This window comes from Vombatus ursinus, unplaced genomic scaffold (assembly GCF_900497805.2).
Source record: "Vombatus ursinus unplaced genomic scaffold, bare-nosed wombat genome assembly UNPS02014808.1, whole genome shotgun sequence".
Taxonomy (NCBI): Eukaryota; Metazoa; Chordata; class Mammalia; order Diprotodontia; family Vombatidae; genus Vombatus; species Vombatus ursinus.
The window spans coordinates 1,447,307-1,467,616 of NW_020954586.1; the positions used below are offsets into that span (position 1 = coordinate 1,447,307).

A 20,310-nucleotide genomic window follows, 5' to 3' on the forward strand; every position below is an offset into this window, starting at 1 on the left:
GCAGGTTAAAACTTCTGTGCCAATCCATGGTAGGATCAAGCCCTGGAGTGGCCGTGGTTTTATAGTCTGGGCAAGATAGGGAGTTGCAATCTCAAAATTGATACAGTATGACAGTTTTTTTAAAACCACTTTTAAGAGATGTTTGCATACTGTAGTTTAAGTACCCAAAGATAGCAAGAATGTCTATATTTCAGCAAGAATGTCTGAGTCTTCCTTCTACCAATAAGTGTTGGATCCACATGAATGAGCCTGATTGAGTGACCTTTCCTGAGAGTCACCAAGCATTTATTAAGCTCCTCCTCTGTGCTAAGTGTCAGGTGAGAGTGCCTCAAGGTTCTGTAGAATCAGCCACATGGGCTACCAAGACCTCGTATGTGTGGTCTTGATTTCTGGCTAGCAAGTCTCTAAAGCAAGTTGTGGCCTTGAAAGTTACAGGCTAAATGGCCACTCAGTAAGAATAGCCTTTCAGATACCTTTGGCTATGGAACACTACTTGTGTTTTATAGAGAGTGTTTATACCTTGGATTCATGGCAAGAATCTTACCTGTAAGTAAATGTCTTCTAGGAGAACAATGTGGTATTCAGTTTGAAGTTTATATTCTGATATCTCAGATATCAATTGCTATTTGAGTGGACTGTGTGATTTTATCTTTAGTTGTGAACGAGAAAAGATCAATTTTCTTAGAAAGATGTTTGGTAAAATTATGCATCTCCTCCAGTTGCCTTTCAGAAAACTTTGGCAAGTAGATGAAATTTAGCTGTCTCTTCTTGTCTTGTATCCAAGATGGTGCTGCCAAAGACAAGAAGACTAAGAGATGGAAATGGAATATTGAGTAAAAGTGGAATCTTTGATTCTGGGAATTTTGGACAGCTTGTAAAGGAGGAGGTTAAGGACAATGGAAAAACTGCAAATCTGCTGATCATATTGAATGCTTCAAGAATGAGATCATAGTTGTATCTGAGAAACAGTGTTCCAAAAGGTAGTTAAAATTCCCTCCCAAGAATATTTTAAGAAGATCAATGTTCGTGGTTGGCTTTTTGTGGTTGCATGTAACAAGGAGATTTATGAACTTTATTATTTCCAGATTAGTCAAGATAAGGGAGGATCAGGAACTGAAAATTACGTGGAGCTTTTTCTGTAGGGCTTTGCATTTTTAAGACAGTATTCAGATGAATGAAACATTTTACGAATATAATTTATGAATTTTTTTCACTTTATGAATTATAAAAAAAAACATTTGAATGATGATGTAGACTAGGTTTTTTGTTTTTTTAATGATACTTGTAATTTCTTATTGCCATGGCAAAATAGATTTCACCCAGATGAGGTATAGTACAGAAAATGCCCTACATCATCTGGAAAGCCTCAATATATTATTGGCGTGGATCATCTCTGGTGTTAGGAAGCTTCAGATCTACTTTGTTAGGACCCAAATGGCTAACTCCAGCCTTGAAGGGTCTTCTCAGATTCTTTCCTTTGCTTCTTCCTTCCTGTTGTGGAAATAAAATCTGGAAGGACTGCTCCCTGGAGGTCATAGGTGTGGTCAAGTCTGGTGGGGTTTCTTTGTTTTTGATACTGTTTTGAGCCTGCACCCCTTCTTTGCCTTCTTTCACCATGACGTGACCATTAGGATGGTTAGGGTCCCCTTTCTTCTTTAGCCAGCACCTCAAAGGACCAGATCAAAGTTTCCCCAAGAAAAAACATTTCCTGTTCTTTTACACGACCCTGCTCTTCACAGGAAAAGTTAGTTAGCTGGGCGAGGACCTCTGCTCTTTACAGGCTGATAATAATAGCTAGCCTTTATGTGGCACTTTAAGGCTTTTCAAAGTACTTTACAAATATTTTTTTTCATTTTATCCTTTTGTACAGATGAGAGAACTCAACCCAGGGTCACACAACTAGTGTTGGGCTGGATTTGATCTCAGGTCTTTCTGCCTCCAGGTCCAGTGCTCTCTCCATTGTTCTTCCTAGCTGCCCCCAGTGGCTACGAGAGCCATGTATCCTGCATTTGTAATGGTGGTCGCTGTAAGGATGCTTGGCCACTTTCCATATGAGGTATAAGGGTAAGAGCCACAGAATCAGCAAGCATTGAATCTGTCATGTTACCTGACTCTCACCGGTATTCAGAACACCATTGCCAGGGCAGGTTTGGTGGGAATTAACAGCTCTGTTTCCAAGTCTGTCACAGACAAGAGAAAAGCCAGTCATAGTTTGGCGTATACTGTAGATTTGGCAGGAACAGTTTCACAGGTTTCAGAGGAAGGCTAGGTAGAATCCAGTGGACCAGACATCTACAGGCATATTCATCCCAGGAAGGATAGGAAGCTCAAAAATGAAATCTCTGAACACACAAAGAAACAGTTCTGACGAAGAGGGAAAAGAACATTGTCTAAATAGACACATGTGGGTGTGCAGGGAGCTTAGATTTTTTTTTTTAAACATAAAGAAGATGGAAGCAAGGACAGGAGATAGGAGATGAGTACAAAGGGGTGACATGGAGGTGTAAGCATAGTGCCAGGAGCCCAAGCTCAGAGTAAGCTTGAGGCTAGAGAAGAGATCCAGGGGGAACAAAGTCAGCTTCAGGTAGATGGGACCAATGATAACAGGACAGAAGGCAAAGTTGCAGAACTCAGAGTTTGCTTGTTTTCTCTGGCAAGGAGAACAAATATTCTTTGGACTGAGATGGACCAAGAGAAAATGGCCAAGAGGGTATTGATGGCCAAGATAAGCAGGGAGGCAGAGAGCACTTGATTGCCCTTAATGAGTTCAGGTCACTAGATCCAGATGAATTACACCCTCTGGTACTGAAAGACTTGGCAGGTGTGATTGCTGAGTCCCTGGGAGTGACCTTCAAAAGATCTTATAAAACAGGAGGTGTAGCAAAGACATGGAGAAGAACAAGGTGGTGTCCGGATTTGTTTGGTTTTTGTTTTTTAAGAGAGAAGAGAATTCAGACCATTATAGGCCACCATTTTGACTTTAATTTCTGGCAATCTGACTTTAAATTCTTGAAGGTTTTAATTATATAAATGGTTACTGAAAATCTGGAAAAGGAAGTAGGAATCACAGACTTAGAGCATGGCCTCATCAAGAGTAGTTTATGCCAAACTAAATCTGTTTCCTTTTGACCAGCAGATCTGGTGTGTACAGGAGATAAAAGTATTTTAGCCAGCTATTTGGCCAAGTCTTATTTGCCACCAAAGTTCTCATCACATCTACTCCAGCAACCATATCCTCCTTATGGTGAGACTCAAGTCCAGGACAGATTTTTCTCCTTGTCGATTCAATGGCTCCATTAGATGATAATACAGTTAGATAGATTTGGAACTGGTTCAGTGCTTGAATCCAAAGAGTAGTAGTTGGTGATCCCAGATCACCACGGAACAAAGTCTCCAGTGGAGTGTTCCAGAACTCTGTTGTTGGCCATCGGTAACTTGGAGGAAGCATGTTGGTATGCTGATTAGATTAGCTAATGAGAGAAAGCTGGAAGGGATAGCCAGAGGGAGGATCCCAAACGTTCTTGACCTGCTAAAACATTGGGCTGAATTGAATAAGACGCATGTGAGCAGAATAAATAATCATAACATCTGACACTTAAAATGGGCTTCTGTACCAAATGGGGGAGACATGATTAGACAGCAGTTTCTTTGAAAAAATCTGGTGTTTTTAGTGGACTTCCAGTTCGGAATGAGTCAGTAGAGGGAGATGATAGCCAAGAAAGGCTTCATTAAAAGAGTTCTACATCCAGGAGTAAGGGGGTGAGGGTTCTAAGCTCCTCTGGCCTTCTCAGGCCACATCTAGAATCTCTTTTCATTTCTGAGTATCACATTAGGTGAGTGTCCCAGACAAAGACAACCAGGATCCTAGGTTGGAAGTAGCAGAGAAGTTGGAGGCCCTCCATCCAAGCCCTTCGTTTTGTGGCTGAGGAAACAGCCTTCCCAAGATCACATCGGTATTAAATGGCAGGACCCAGATTCAAACCCAGATCTTTTCACCTAAACCTAGTGTTCTTGCCAGTGTACCATACTGCCTCTCTCTGGGCCTCCAGTTCATGCCAAAGGAACTGGAGAAGAGAAGAGTAGGAAGGGACATGATGGCCTTTTTCCAGTGTGGAAAGGACTGTCCTGTAAAAGAGGGATTGGCCTTGTTCTGTGGGCCCCAGAAGGCAGGATTAGAAACCCTGGGCTAAAGTTGGAAAGCAGCAAACCTTGGTTTGTTTTCAAGAAAGAGTTCTTAAGAATTAGGCCTGTCCAAAGTAAAACAACAACAGTGTTTATAGAGCGTCTGCTATATGCTCGGCACTGTGCTGAGCACTTTCCAGTTATTATCTCTTGATATATTGAATGGGGTTTGGTGGACGGGATCTTTGCTTCTTCCCACTGCTCTGCCATCTTGGCTCCGCCTTCTCCCCAGCATGCTTTGTGACCCAGACCAGCTGGCTGTCAATTTCTGTGATAAGCTTTGCTTAATGCGCTTTGAAGCAGATCTTTATTCTACAGAGTTGACTGGGAACCCTCTTTTTTTTTTTTTTTTTTTGAGACAGTTGGGATTAAGTGACTTGCCCAGGGTCACACAGCTGGTGTCAAGTGTTTGGTCTGAGGCCAGATTTGAACTCAGGTCCTACTGACTTCAGGGCCGGTGCTCTATCTGTTGCGCCACCTAGCTACCCCTGGGAACCATCTTCTGTGGTCACAGTAGAATTGTCGATAGGTGGACTGTCTTGTTCACTTGATGTGAACTTATTTGGACTTGTGGTTTTTGGAGCTATATGGGATAGAAATGGCTGATGGTTTGCCTCTTTGCAATTTTTTGGCACATCTCTGATACCCCTGGAGCTTCCTGGTCAGGCGCATATCTGTATTCTCAGTATCCTTTCAGTTTGTGCCTGAGGTTGGTAGAACATTCCAGAGTTTCCACTGGGTGGTTATCCAGTGTTCCTTTCTGGCTTGAATCCTACAGGGCCCCCTAAGCATTTTTCAAACTGGTCAGCTCCCTCTCTGCCCTTTTTCTTTCCCCCTTCCTTAATTTAGCCAACCTCTTTTCGTTTCCTTGAGGATATTTCTCTTACCTTCATTTATAAATGTTTGTCTGATTTACTGCATAATCTTACAGAAAGAAGAAAAATTCTGTGAGTTTAGATTCTTTGTGAGTCACCGTTAACAAGAGACCCCCTTTCTCAGGCTCTGTCTTTGTAGATAGCTGATTCAGTCTACTTTTATCAGATGCCAGTAGTTTACAACATGTCTGCCAAAGGCAGCATTGGTGTGGGGGGGGGGGGTGAATTTCTGTAGGAGCTGCCCCCATTAAATCACAAAGTTGACCAAGCTTGACTTTGCCTCTGCCCAGCCCTCCTACCCTCTCACGCTTCCAACGTGGCTTTCCCCCTAAACCTCAGGGTTCCCATTGCCTCTCCCACTCCACATGTGGCCTATAACTAAAGGTGAAACAGCTCCTGCCTTCTAGAAACTGACGTCCTGGTGGGAAGACAATAGCACATACGCAGCCGCATCCAGGATACCGTGGAAAGGAATCTTAGAGAAGAAGAGTCAGGCTAATTAGTCATTGGTGAAGCACCTTACAAATATTACCTTGTGTCTTCACATTTACCTTGAGAGGTAGGTGCTATCGTTATCTCCATCCTACAGATTAGGAAACTGAAGCCGGTAGAAACTAAGTGACTTGCCCAGGGTCACACCGTTGGGATGTGTCTGAGGCAGCATTGAATGAGGAAACATTCTTTCCGACTCCAGGCCCAGTGCTCTTTACTAGTCAAGACACTGTAGGCCAGCTCAAGGGGAAGAGAAAAGGCCTCTTGCGGAAGGTGATGCTTGAGCAAAGTCTCGAGAGAAACCAGGGATTCGGAGTCAGAGGTGAGGAGAAAGGAAGGGAGAGAGAGAGGGAAAGAAGGGAGGATCGAGAGAGTGTGTAACAGCAAGTAGGCTAGTATAGCTGGCTTATAGAGAATGTGCAGGGGAATAATGTGTCCATAGCCTGGAAAGGGAGATTTACCTCTTTAAAAACAAACCGGCCTTAACAGAAGTTCACAGTTTCTTACACAGTACTCTTTCTTATTCTTTTTATGTCTTGATATGTTTGTGTTTGTTGACAATTACCTTCAAAGAAGAGTTTTAAAAGAATATTCATAGCTCCCTTGAAGACCCATAAAGGTCTTGGACTTTGTGCAGCTGACACAGTACTATATTAGCAGTTAGCATCACGTGGTTGAGCTCATTGTCGTTTGATAAGACCTTGCTTTTTCATTTGGACGTTGTGCAAGCCATCCCCGAAAGATGGCCGAGCCCTTGGAGCAGCACGCGTCTTCCTTTTGACGGAGTGATGGCCTTGGTCTCGTTTCTTGTATGTTCTTCACGTGCTTAGATTCCTTGTTTGGGGAGAGCCTGTAAAGGCCACGTTGCTTTACTGAGTCAGATGCCTTTTAAAATCCACACACAATAAAGGGGGTTGTTGTATTCTTGGAATCTTCCAGCCAGTTATGTGACCTTGAAGATGTGGTTTGCTAGAGAACATCATTTGTGAAATCCTGCCTGTTCCCTTTTCTGATTTTCATCAGTGATACCCTCAGTATGCATTTAGATCATTCCCACAAAGATGAGAAGATAAGCATGTACATCAGTGGTCAGCAGTGTTCGCTCTATCACTTTTTGGGGTCTTCATGTTTATTGATTTTTTCTGCATTCTTTGGCATCTGCTCCTTTAAATATCTGGTGAAAAAACCAATACCTTAATTCATGATGCAAAGCAAGACATCCATGTTGGCACATGACCAATGTGGGAATTTGTTTTGCTTGACCATGAATATTTGTTACAAGGTTTTCGTTTTCTTTTTTTAAATTGGGATAGAGTGAGAAAATAAATGCTTGCTAATTGAAAAAAAATAAAATGAAAACCAAATGATAACAGCAACCAATCCCTTGGTGCTTTCAGGGTTATTTCCCACAGCATGTATTTGGCCCAGTCCCACCTTAGCTTCAGCGCCATCTTGACTTCTCTGTGAAGCACACCCAGACTGCAGGGGATGGCTGCTCATTCACTGCTGATGAAGTTGGATAGTTATAGAAACTTGGACAGATCTGGTCCATTTTGTATCCATTTTGCACAGTGCTTAGCATATAGTATTCCCTGAATAAATGTTTGCTGACTGACTACTTAGATATGCCAGACTCATTCAGTAACCTTTATACATCTTATGGTTGTTGGCATGAGACCACCACCCGCCCCCCCCCCACCCCACAGTTGCCTGTGAGAATTACTGTGGCTGGGAAGTTTAAAAGGGCAAATGAACAACTTCTAGATAATAACTGGGAATGACAACAATAAGGGGAAGGAGACAAGAAAAAAAAGTATTTATCTAGGGCCTACTATGTGCAAGGCACTGTGCTAAGCACTTTACAAATATGATCTCATTCAGTCCTCGCAGAAACCCTGTGAAGGTGGTGCTATCAATATCCCCATTTTACAGATGAGGAAACTGAGGCAGGCAGCGATGAAGTAACTTGCCCAGGTCACACAGGTAGTAGGTGACTGAGGCTGGATTTGCAATTCCAGTCTTCCTGACTCCAGGCCCAGCACCCTATCCACTGTATCACCAGCTGCAGTAGGATCCGTCCTTGACCACTAGGGCCATTAGAGGTGTGTGATTATACGGGGGATTTTATGGTGGCTGTGGGCATTGGGCCCTTGCCCTGAGATGCTGTGAAAATCTTTGGTCATTTCCCCTCTGACCTTCAGTGCCTCATTTTCCATAAAAGAAGCCGCAGAAGGTTTGTGACACTCCCATCCCTCCCACCCCATTACAGGAAATTGCAAATTGCCTTGCAAACCTCAAAGCACAGTGGAGGGTACAGTATTGCTTTCAGCACATCTAGCTGTTTTCCCTTTCCCTTTTCTGCCTGCTGCAAGTGCAGCTTCCTGGCCCAGCCTCTCCTCATGGTTCCTACGCCCTAAGACCTGCACGCTGTTGACCCCTCACCTTATCTAGATTCTCTCCTCTCTGGCTTGTGGGGCGCTGCTCCTTCCTGATCCTTTTGTTAAGACTGACCTCCCCCCTAAGGCTGCTTTGCTAGTTTCCTTAACTCCGAGCTCTGCCCTCCCCTCCCCCAGGGCCACTGCCTGCTTCTCCATTACTTGGTGTACACAGGCCAGGGCCCGAGTTCTCTCCCCTCCTCTTGGCAGCACCGAACAGAGAGACTACTGCATCAACCACCCATCTCATGTGTAACATAGGATTGCTGCTAGGAGTGACCAGTGTCAGGGAGGCTGCAGGCTCCACTGGCTGAAAATAAGTAATTGTCCCCCTGCTTCTGAGCCTGACCCTCTCTAAAACCTGGGACAAGATACTCAGAATATTGGTTGGACGGATGACAGGCCAGGCGTTGATGACAAACAGTTTTTGTTAGCAGCTGTATCCGAGGCATTGCATAAATGTGAGTCATTATTATCATCGTCAGTATTCTGACAAGAAATAAGTATAAATATCAGCAGAAACTCATCTGCGTAGCTTCTGGAAAAAAGTGTGCCATGTCTCTTTCATGGCCTCTGAGTGACATGCAGGCCGTCCAAGAGAGACTTCAGAGGGAGTGTTGGATCTGCTTTGGACGGTACACTGTTGTCAGAGAGCTGCTGTGCTAACATCAGGTCACTGGCATTATTCTGGAAAGGCCCTTGTAGAGAGCACGTTAGCCTGCTTTGTCCTCAGGGTTACTTCTTTTAAAAATCTGGAGTTTAGATTTTTCACCAATTTAGTGAAAGTCAAACTTCTTTGTACTGAGGTCTTTCAATATTCTAGAAGCCTCTGTCCACTGGGGACAGATTTTGTCTGAAAATGCATTAATTAACTGGCACTAACCAGAGTCTTTTTGTTTTCTACAGAGGTTGCAGAGCTTGAAGCCAATTTACCTTGTAAGTACCCAGCCGGCCGTGGCAGAGTCTCTGTGGGCCTCGGTGACTCCACGGAGGGCGTTGTGTTCTTTAATCTTGCAGGAAGTCTACCCTTTACCCATTTCTGCCTTCACTTTAGCTTCTGACTTTTCACTGTGAGGGAGGTTCCTCACCCCCGCCCCATCCCACCTACCCCACTTTCTATGAAGGTAACATTGCTGCCTTTTTAAAAGACAAGTGAAAATCTTGAGAAGCAAAGTCACTTTGTGTGATCTTGTTAGGCATAGGCTACATATAAGCTCATACTCATTGTGGTGGTTATGACCAGTCGTTCTCCCAAGGGCCTGTTTTCAAATAATGGGAAAGGTGGAGAGAGGGAAATCTTCTTCTTCAGCCTTAGTTCACTCAGTTTTGCGGATGTCTACCTTTTCAGACTCCTCCTTATCCTGTCCATCTGTACAAATCCTAATGGCTCCTCACATCCTCATCTCAGAAAGGGCACAGTTATGCATCATTTTTTCTGGACTGGTGATGCTAAGAATATGTTCCATTTTTGTTTTAGTTTACAGAATTGTAGCTTTGGCTCCATTTTATTCAGTAATCTAGGAGGCAAAATCAAAACAAGTCTTTTCCTTGAAATGAGATTTGATTTGATACCCTTACTAGTGAAAAGCACACCCAGCTGTCCTTCCTCATCGGGCCAAGATAAATGAGTTTCACACAGTCCCTCTTCTCCGTCCCCCAAAACACCCACCACTGAAAAAAGGAACAGAGGCAGTTTTATCCAAGTATTCCTTGCTGACCGGAGTCTCCGTGGCTCAGTCTGAGGCAGGACACAGAATGCCAATGACACGCTTTTGTCGTAAGCTTAAAAATCTTTCCACAACCCCCTCGAAAACAAGTAGAAGGTTTCACTTCTAGTTAAAGCTGTTGGTAGAGAAGCATTGGCAGTGGGCGTACCTGGCTGAGTCTCGTCCCCCTCTACTTATAATCACCGGTGGGGGAGAAACTTGTTTTGGCCCTCGGGTAAGCCCTGGATCCCATGATTCCATGACCTAAAACTGTCCCTGAAAATGTCATGTCAGCAGATTGACAGAAGAAACTGTAGAGAAAAGCTCCACTCAGGCCTGGAGAAAAGTAAGTTCACGAACAAGACAGAAGTGGAAAACAAACCACTTTGTTTCTTGGTTCCTTTACCCCACACTCCTCCTTCAATGCCACGTGGCACTGTGGTGTGGAGGCCCTGGGGACGTTGGAAGCAGGCCCCGGCACAGGAGGGCCCAACGTGGCCAGAGGGCTTGTGAGGAAGAGCTAGCCCTGGGAAGTGTCTTAAACAGTCACTTGGGGCCTCTGTTTGGGGGATCCTCAGGCGTTTGTTATGTTCATTTCTAGCAGCTCACGTAGTCTTCTGTTTTCATTTGCACTGAAATATGGGAACTTCAGGATCCACATGGAGAAACAAAGTCACACGAAACAGATCGCCCGTGTTGGCAGACGCTATCGAGGGAGGTGGCACGGCCATCTCCTTTCTGGTGACTCTTGGTCACAGACTCCTTGTTCACAAGGAGAGCCATGATTCATGCGTTTCAGAAAGCTGTCCTGGAACCATCACCATTGTCATGTCTGTGCCTTGCTAATGAGATGCCAATTGAACATTGACATGAAGGATGGTTAGCTTAATGCTACCCCTGTTTTCAATAAATCTTTATCTCAGGGCAGCTAGGTGGCGCAGTGGATAGAGCACCGGCCCTGAAGTCAGGAGGACCTGAGTTCAAATCCGGCCTCAGACCAAACACTTGACACTTACTAGCTGTGTGACCGTGGGCAAGTCACTTAACCCCAATTGCCTAAAAAAACAAAACAAAACAAAAAAAAACAATAAATCTTTATCTCAGTGACAAATCCCATCTGTGCAACCTTATTCAAGGTGTTAAGGAAAATTTAATACAATTAACTGCCCCTCCCAAGTAAATTATATCTCTTTTGTATTTTTATGTTTGCCTAAAAATATATGTCATAGTTGGATTTCCTTCTGCTTATTCTTATTTAAAAAGTCACATAATAATAGAACAATCAAGATCCTGGTGTGTTCCGAGGGAGGGACTGGTGCTACTGTGTAAAATGAAACCCAAGGGCTTCTGGGCTTCTAGACTCCTTTCAGAGGACACTGCCTGGCCCTGTTCCTCTCCTTTGGCCTCTATTCCTGCACCTGTGCTGATGCTTTTCTCTTGGGAGGCAGTGACCCCAGAGGACGCTGATTCTCCTCCTCCTAGTGTGCAAATGACAGCACAGTGCCCAGCACACAGTAGGTACTTTAAAAACGTTTACTGATTTTTCCAACTGGAGCCTTCACTGTGGCCAGGACACAGCATGACTTGGAGGGAGTCTGCCTGGCACTCTGCCACGGAACCTGTGGCATGCTAAGTGGCCCAGTGACTCACAGTCTACACCGTCAGTCAGTCGTGGCCATGAGCCACAGCTCCCACTATGCTGGGTGTCTTCCCTCTGGCTGTCACACTTTCCTCACGATTGTTTTCTTTTGTAGGTACATGTAAAGTGAATTTTCCTGATCCAAACAAGCTTCACTACTTTCAGCTAACAGTCACCCCAGGTAATGTTTTTGGATAATTTGTAGATCCATGCGTGGGGTTATCAGTGGGGCCCTCCCTCCTCCGACCCCTCTTTATGTGTATATGAGACCCTTCCAGCTTCCCATAGGCCTCTAGAGCTGGAGAATCTGGGGTCCCTGCCAGGCCATAACAGGCATCAGAGGAGGACGTGCAGTGCGGGAGAATGTTTAGAAAGGAAAGGGAATTTCCTCTTTTTAAAACCTTTAGACTTAAAAAAAAAATCCTCTTCCACTTTTTAATTATCATTACTTTTTGCAATGAAGTTTATCTATTTGAATCAACTTTTGGTGTGATTTGTTTGCTTCCTCATTGACAGTGTTTCCTTTAGTTTTTAAAAGTTGTTCATGAGTGAATATGGTATGTGGCTAACAAATGACAAAAAGCTGAACATAGTTACACAGGATTTTTGATGTAATCATAAAATTTACAACATAACTTCGTGTGATATTTAATGGTAGATTACCATTATTGTGCTGCAGAGCAGTTAGGCAGAAACACTAAGCAGTTGACATAAATAGTATGACTTCTGTGTGGGATTTTCTGGAGTTAGCTCAGATGGGAATAGGGGACTTTGAAGACCTTTTGGTCAGATAGGGGCTTGGGAGGGACTCCACTGTGCCCTTCCCTTGTCCAGCAGAGAGTACGCCAAGGGCATCTGATTGACAAGTCCTCCTGCCTCAGCGTCCTAGGAGCCAGGCTTATCTTGGGGCAGACACAGCTGAGATGGATGGAGGGACAGCGGACAGTCAGACAGGGTCCAGGAGCTGGGCAGGAAGCTAATGAATTGGGGAAGAAGTGAAGTTGTTCCCACTCCTTGGCCTACTACAAGCCCAAAACAGTTTTCCTGCAAGAGAATCACTTGTTTCTTTCATTCTCCCTCAAAGTAAGCAGAACAATCGCCCCCCAATTCTCCCTGTTCCACCTTTGGGAGGATTACAGCAGCTTGGGGGTGGGGTAGAGGGAGGAGAGAGCCCCTGATAGCCACATAGCTAGCTGATTAAGTTAGTGGATGGTGGAAACATGAGCTGGTGGTTATATTTGATTAGGTTATTGCTTTTCAGTTTACAAAGCACTTTATACGCATTAGCTCATTCAGTCGTTGTGTTAGCCCTGTGTGGCAGGCAGAGCAATTATTATCTGCATTTTTCAGATGAAGAAACTGAGGGTAGGGGAGTTTAAGTGCCTTGACCAGGATCACCCAGCCCATCAGTGTTGTCGCTAGGAAAAGCCCAAGGACCCTACCCAGAGCCAGGGTCTTTCTACTACGTGCTGATGCCTCACAGCCAAGGCTTTGGGGAGATGCCCCAGAGAAACATCCACCTTTGTGTATGGGAGGGGAGAAGAGCAGGGTGAGGTGGGGCACAGTACGTGGGCTGGGATGGGGGCATTGGCTGGCCAGAGCACAGCAGTACTTGATTCTCTGGCATCGAGGAATCTTAGAGGTCATCCAGTCTGGCGCCCTGATTCTACAGACGAGGACACTCAGGTTCAAGGGCACCCCGTTTGTGTGAGTGAGAGCCGCAGAGCCTGAGCGGTAGGGTACATTTGTTTGAATCCGTCCTTTTTGTAACCACTCCTTTTGTAATCTGTTCTTATCATCTTTGCTTCTCTTCCTAAGTGACTGAGCGCTTCTGTGTCAGTGTGTCAAGTGTGTTAAAGGCCGTTCTTCAGAAGCACTTTCTCAGTGACATTGAACCACCATGACAGGCAGTGGTTGTGTGCCTGCCTTGTAGGTGTCAATTGGGGGGTTGTACCATTAGCCCCCGATTTCCGTGCCCCTAGACTCGTATCACCTCTGCCCCTTCCTTCTGTTGGCCGTCACTAGTTGCTGGGCTGTGCAGACTTGTTCTGACCCATACTTTATACCCAGTAGTCTTGTGGCCTAGAAAAGTAAAATGCATGAGCTTTGTAGCTGGCGTTTAGATGGCCCTTAAAGGTTTGCAAAGCCCTCTTCCTATCTCATTGGGTCCTCACAACAACCCTGGTAGGGAGGTGCTATGATAATCACCCCCTTTTTATAGATAAGAAACTGAGGTAGGCAGGGGCAAAATGACTTGCCTAGGGTCACACAGCTAAGAAGTGTCTGAGGCAGGATTTGAACTCAAGTCTTCCTGATTCCAATCCGCTTATTGTGCCATCTGGCTGACTTTCTAACAGCCGTCCAAAGTCCATAGCTATTCAAAATGGCCAATATAATAATAATGGTATGAGTGTGCGTGCGTGCGTGCGTGTGTGTGTATACGTAGGTATATACATATATAGCTGTGAGGTTTGCAGAGTGCTTCACATGTGTTTTCTTTTTTTAAATAATATTTTATTTTTCCTAATTACATGTAAAAACAATTTTTAACATTCATTTAAAAATTTTTTGAGTAAATTTTAGAAATGAATGTTAAAAATTGTTTTTACATGTAACTGGGGAAAAATAAAATACTAAATAAAAATAAGAAAAACATGTTTTTGAGTTTCCCATTTTCTCCCTCCTTCACCTCCCCCCTTCCTGAGATAGTAAGCAATTTGATAAAGGTCATACACTCACGTGTATTTTCTTAAGTGAAGGTATTGTCATTACTTGTTTCTCTGTATTAGAATTAGGGAACAATCAGGAAATCACGCACACAGAGATATTCTGGTGGTGCTGGTAATCATTATTATTGTTTTGTTATCACACTTAAAAGAGGCGTGTGCGTGACAGATTTTGGGGGCTGAGGATTTGGTAGAGAAATCACTTCTCTTTTGTGACACCCCTTGTGTCCAGTGTTTGGGGTTTCACCGCCCCGGAGGATGCTTGTGGGCTTGTTGGCGACTTGGCAGGGAATCTGGACATTCTTTTTGTTTGCTGCTCTTTGTGGCTTGAGGGTTAGTGTTGGGGTTGAGGTCATAACGATGTCATGACTTACCTGAGAAGTGCTGCGGGCAGAGGTGTTAAGGCTTGGCATTTCTGTGTTAAATAAAAACATGGTGGCACCTGGACCAGTTTTCACGCTACATTTGTATAAAATTAATTCAGAGAGCACCTGCAACCCAAGCCCTGTGACACAGGTGCACTGGTGAGCCCCATTTTAGGGAGGAAAAAGGCTTGGCCTGGCAGCTGCCAGCGGCCAAAAGGCTGCAAGAGTCTGAAATGTTTCTCCATTGGGGTAACCCCATTATGCGTCATCTTGTCCCGATTCCTAGCCTCGGTTGGTGACAGAGGATGCTCCTTCTCTGGGGCTGGCCTCTAGGGCAGCACGTGTACTGGCCAGGCCCTGGGTGGGACGAAATAATGTTAATAATCCACATTTTATAGCACCTTAAAGTTTTTTGTCCTGGGAAATTAAAGCAGGTTGCCAGGACACTATAGAAGAGAGAGGAGTTGAATTCCTAAATAATGGTCTAATACAGATTTAAAGCTTGAGAAAATTAGCATGCCATAAACCCCCCAGAAGCCTTTCTTCTAATGGTGTAGCACAGACATCCCATGGGCATTTATACAGGGAGCTGACCCAGCCTGCTCTAAATTCTACACAGAATTTTTTGTAGTGTTGATTTGAGAAAGATTTTTTAAAATTTTTAAATTCTGATTTTAATGACTCTGCCCCTCCCCCCCAAAGCATTTCCAAATCAGGAAGTATTTGTTAAGTGCCTACTGTGTGCCAGGCACTGTGCTAAGCCCCAGGGACACAAAGAAGGGCCAACGGTCCTCCTTGCCCTCAAAGAGCTCCCAGTCTAAAGGGGAGAGAAAACATGCAGGCCGTTATCTGCAGACCAGGTATGACAGGATCCTTGGCGAGGATCTCGGTGGGAAGAAGCCAGGAAGATTGAGGAGCACCTGGACAGGCTTGCTACAAAAAGTGCGGTCTTAGCTGAGACTGGAGGGAGCGAGAAGCAGCCACTCTTGGTGATGGTGACGTCAGAGGCCGGGTGGAAAGCTTTGAAGGAGCCACTGTGGGAAAGAGGGTTAAGGGCAGAACAGTGAACCTCAATAACATGGCTTTAAATAAATTAAAAATCCAGTGTTACTTTCAAAGCTCTCTGAACTTCATTCTGTTTTCTCTGAATTTCATTCTATTTTTTAAAATGCTTCGATGACCTTTTTTTAGAAAGATATTTTTAATAAAAATCTCCCTTGGGATTTATTTGAAGCTTTTTTTTTTTTTTTTTTAAATTAAAGGCAGCCTGACGTAGAGTGTGGAGAACAGGCTTCAAAGCCAGGAGGCCCTGGGTCCAAGGCCGGCCTCTGACATTCTAGCAGTGTGACCCTGGACGAATCCCTGAATCTCTCAGTGCTCTAGGTAACCTCTAAGACTGATTTATAGAGAAGGGGCTGACCTGCGTTCATAGAGGGAGTTTGCTTACCTGGGAGATAGCTAGGCCTGTGTACTCCCAGGTCTGGACCCTAGCCTTTTCTTTTTTATTGCTATTTTTGGTTGTTTGAGATTGATTTAACAGGAAGTAGGAATGAGGTGACCTGGATTTCTGAATGGAGTTGTGACTCATCTGTTTCAACCTTTCACTCAAGTCCCAGGGCCTACATGATAAGAGACGAATTCACCTTCCACTTTCCCCTGACTGGGCCAAGTTTAGTTCTTGGAAGCGTTTGTCACACCCCACTTCATTATTACATTCTTAAGCAACGGTGACATATGTGGCACCATGCCAGGCAAAGGAGAACCAAAGACAGGTACGATGTGGGCGTGATACAAGCTCTTCTCAAAGCGATTAGAGCCTTCTGGGGGACGAAGGAAGTCCATTGTGCACGTAAAGCCTGGCAGTGCTAGGCAAAGGTTGATCAGTACCGAGTAGAGCGCCAGGCAAAGGGATCTATCTATGTGATTGGGGGGAAGGTTTTATCTTGGGGGTTATTACTTCCTCCAAATACCCTTTTATTAAGTATCAGAAAATCATATTTCATTTACAACTTCAAGTAGAGTGTACTGTTTATCAGATAAATCACTTGTTAATTGATGTTCTTAATTTTTTAATTTTTTTTTTTCATTTTCAACATTCACTTTTATAAGATTTTGAGTTCCAAATTTTTTTCTCCCTCCTTCCCCTCCTCTCCTCCTTCCCCAATACGGCATGCAAGACAGCTGTATGTGTACAATCATATTAAACATACTTCCATATTTGAGATTTTTAGTTTTTCATGAAATATCTGCCTAAGCTATTTTAGGAAATTTGGTGAATTTAATATTTAGCCCTAGATCTTAAATCTTTACTTTCTCTTCAAAGATTTTTGTGTATATTAAAGGCAAAAATATATCAATTGTAAGGAGAAAATTAGAATATTCTCACAGTCTTCTCCTGTTTAGCTGATTGTTCTCAAGACTGGAATTTTAAGAGAAAATTGGAGTGAGAAATAGGAGCCCATCCCATTGGTGGGGCAAGTCAGGACATCCTCTTTGTGCCTAAAGTTGCCTGATTTCTCTGGTAGGAATATTTTTGAAGGCAACAGATACTTCCTCAGATAGATTGCCTTTCATCCCTTCATCCCTTTTTGTGGTTGTAGCTACTGTTAGGTATGGTGCATTTTGTGAGGCTGCATTTTAATACTGAACATCCTAAGGCACAGGATGATTGGGGGGGCATGCTTGGTTTTTCTGTTTTGTTTTTTGCTTTTTGGTGAGGCAATCAGGGTTAAGAGACTTGCTCAGGGTCACACTGCTAGTACGTGTCAAGTGTCTGAGGCCAGATTTGAACTCAGGTCCTCCTGACTGCCAGGCTGGAGCTCTATCCCCTGCGCCACCTAGCTGCCCCTAGCATTCTTGTTTTGTGGACTCCTCAAACTCTAGTCAGTGTGCTCTTCCCCCCAAGCCCCAGCCCAGACCCTGACTGCACGGCACCCGTTCAGCGAAGCTGCTGAAATGAGTGGTGCTAGTTGAGTTTATGACACTGGGCAAAAGCCAGTCAGCCGGTCACTAGCACTCGTGAGCACCTCCTTCGTGCCGGACACTGTGCTAAGCACCAGGGCTACAAGGAAAGAAAAAAGGCAAATAGTTCCTGCTCTCAGGGAGCGCGTGGTCTATTGGGGGTACCTGTGAACAGCTGCCTGGAACCGCACATCCAGGCCAGACTGAGGTTAGCCTCAGAAGGAAGGAGGCAGGACTAAGAAGGGCCAGCCACTAGTGCTTCTTACAGAGGATGAGATTTTAATGGAGACTTGATGGAAACCAGGTGGTGATAAGGAGGGAGAGGGCTCCAGGCACGGGGGACAACCAGCCAATGAGAACGCACACAGTGCCCCTGGATCACAGAGTACTAGGAGAAGAGTAAGGTGTGAAAAGGCTGGGAAGGTAAGAAGGGGCAGATCACGAAGGGCTTTGAACGCCAAACAGGATTTTGTATTTGATCCTAGAGGTAGTTGGGAGCCACTGAAGTTTAAGTTTGTTTTGAGGTGGGGTATGATATGATTAGACCTGTGCTTTACGAATTACCAATTTGACAAGAGGGGAGGGATTGGAGTGGGGAGAGATCGAGGCTGGCAGACCCCCAGCAGGTTATTGCAATAGTCCAGGCTTGGGGTGGCCAGGGCCTACACCAGGGTGGTGGCAGCAGAGTCAGAGGAAAGAAGGGGGTTATTGGATAGAGGTTAGGAAGAGGAAATGACAGGACTTGACTGTGGATTGGAGATGGGGGGTGAGAGAGAGAGAGAAGAGTGGAGGATAGCCCCGAGGTTGCATTGTAATAAAAATACTGCCTATTCCATGAGGTCATTGTGAGCTACTTTAATATATCACGTCCTCTCCAATCTGTCCCTGAACCCTATTTGGTTTATATTGCCATGATTGCCTGAGGGCATCTTCTTAGAGTGGCAGTCCTTAACCTTTTTTTGTGTCATGGACCCCTTTGGCAGTCTGCTGAAGCCTGTGGACCCCTCCCTCCTCAGGATAAAATGTTCAACTGCATGAAATGAAATGCAGAGAAATCCAAAGGAAACCAACCATACCGAAATATGGTTAGCAGACTAGTTTTAAAACAAGTTCATGGACTCCGTGTTAAGAAAGCCTCTGGATTGGAGCAAGGAACCAATTGGAAGACAGGACACAACAGGCTGGCTTTCTCAAAGTCCTGCCTCACTGTGATCATGGTGGCCTTTGTCCTGGCCTCAGCATCTCAGTGTTCTTGGTATTCTGAATCCCTGCATCAAGACTTATCTGGAGCCTTCTTGTATGATTTTGCTTTTGATGGTATTTGGAGATGCTGTGAGCTGTTAGGGAAAAGAATGTTTGCAACAGCCAGCCCAGTGTTGGACAGGAGTTGCGGGACAATAATGCCCCCTTCTTCTTTTTTGTCGTTGTTGTGGTTGTTGATGCCGCTTTCTTTTTCCCGAGGAAGCAGGAAAGGTGGCCCCGTAATGGGTGGGGCTCTTAGAGGTATTAAAAAGCTAACCCACATGAGGTGGAGTAGATGGGTCTCAGTGGTTCAGATTGCCAAGTGAAAAATGTTCGATCCAGGCTGCCTCAAGTCATCCAAGATTTAGTGGTAAAACTGGGTCTAAAACTAAGGCCTCCTACTGTCCAGTCCAGTGGTCTTGCAGAATAGCCTCCCTTTCTGGAATCTCAGACACTGGAATTTCTCACTGGATGGTCTGTCGTCAGGCCTGGTGACCATGTGGATGTGTGTGTGCGTGAGTAAAGTGAGTGTGGCTTTCAGATTTGGGAGAGTCACCTGTACGGGAGAAGTAGTAACTGACTCACCACACGTCCCAGAAGTGCCTTGTTGCCATTTCCAAGTTTCAAAGCAGCATTGTCAAGCCAAATTTACAGAGAGACTTTGAGCAAAAAGAAAGGAAAAATGTTTGTTTGCAAAATTGGAATTGATTACCTTGTGTGGGGGGAAAGGGGGGAGGCTGAGAGGCCACTTCTCACACCTCTGAAGCGTGGGTAACTTCGTTCAGCACTCAGCCTTCCTCTGTGTGAAGTGAACACGGCACCTCCCGTCACTGGTGCTCGCGCGGCTGGGGTAGCGCTGTGTGTCTCACCTTTGAACGCGAAGGATAGCGGCCACTTCAGGTGTTCTGACTGTGACTCCGGAGCCACCCGCAGCTTGTGGAGAAACAGAATTTAAATTAGGGGACTGAAGGGGCCTAAGAAAGACGTGTGCTCACACTTAGTAGGAAAGGAGGGGAAAAACAGAGGAGGCGGAGAGAAAACAACAGCGGCCGTGGAGAGGGGCCTCGCTCCCCCAGCAGCTTTGGTCTTCCCCGGGGCTCAGCTGCGGTGGTCACGTCAGGAAGGTCACATTTCATCCAGCACTAGGTTCACCATGAAAAACCAGTCTGCAAAGCTTGTTTATTTCTTGCCTGCCTTTGAACTTGTGAAAAGTCTCCTGTGTCTCTTCGAAGGTTTTCTTGGCCACTTTCTCCTGTGGTTTGAGCACGGAGGCCCCCAGAGAGCCCAGGGTGTAAGGTATCTGAAGTGCTCCAGCAGAAGCACATTATGGAAATGGAATTGGATGGCAGTGGATTCCTTGGAAGCTAACAGAAGAGCGAGTCATGTTTGGTCTTCGTTTGATTTGAATGGAAACAAAAGATCAAATCTCTGCTGCTTTGCCAAGACGATAAGTCTGTTAGGATGCGGGAGAACCCTTCGTTTTATCTGAAGATGACATACACATTTTCAAATTACAGAATTTGTGTGATTAGCAATTAATCTGTTTACTCTAACTTGGATCCTCAAATGAATATTTGCAGTTTTGAATATCGTGTGCCAGGCAGCTGTCAGCCATTGTCAGAGACAGTGCTATGACAGGCCCGCACTGAAACTATTGTAAATACTGCCACTAGAAGGCACAGCCCTA

The 20,310-nt window shown here is 44.9% G+C and overlaps 1 protein-coding gene and 1 pseudogene across 1 annotated transcript in view; both read left to right on the forward strand.

Annotated features, from left to right (window-relative positions):
• Positions 1-20,310, forward strand: part of UBE2F (ubiquitin conjugating enzyme E2 F (putative)) — a 90,830-nt gene that overhangs the window by 10,859 nt on the left and 59,661 nt on the right. The window contains exons 3-4 of the mRNA XM_027875358.1: positions 8,891-8,920; positions 11,445-11,510. Of these exons, the coding sequence (XP_027731159.1) occupies positions 8,891-8,920; positions 11,445-11,510 (96 nt within the window). The remainder of the gene's footprint in view (positions 1-8,890; positions 8,921-11,444; positions 11,511-20,310) is intronic.
• Positions 748-1,142, forward strand: LOC114052587 (annotated as a pseudogene).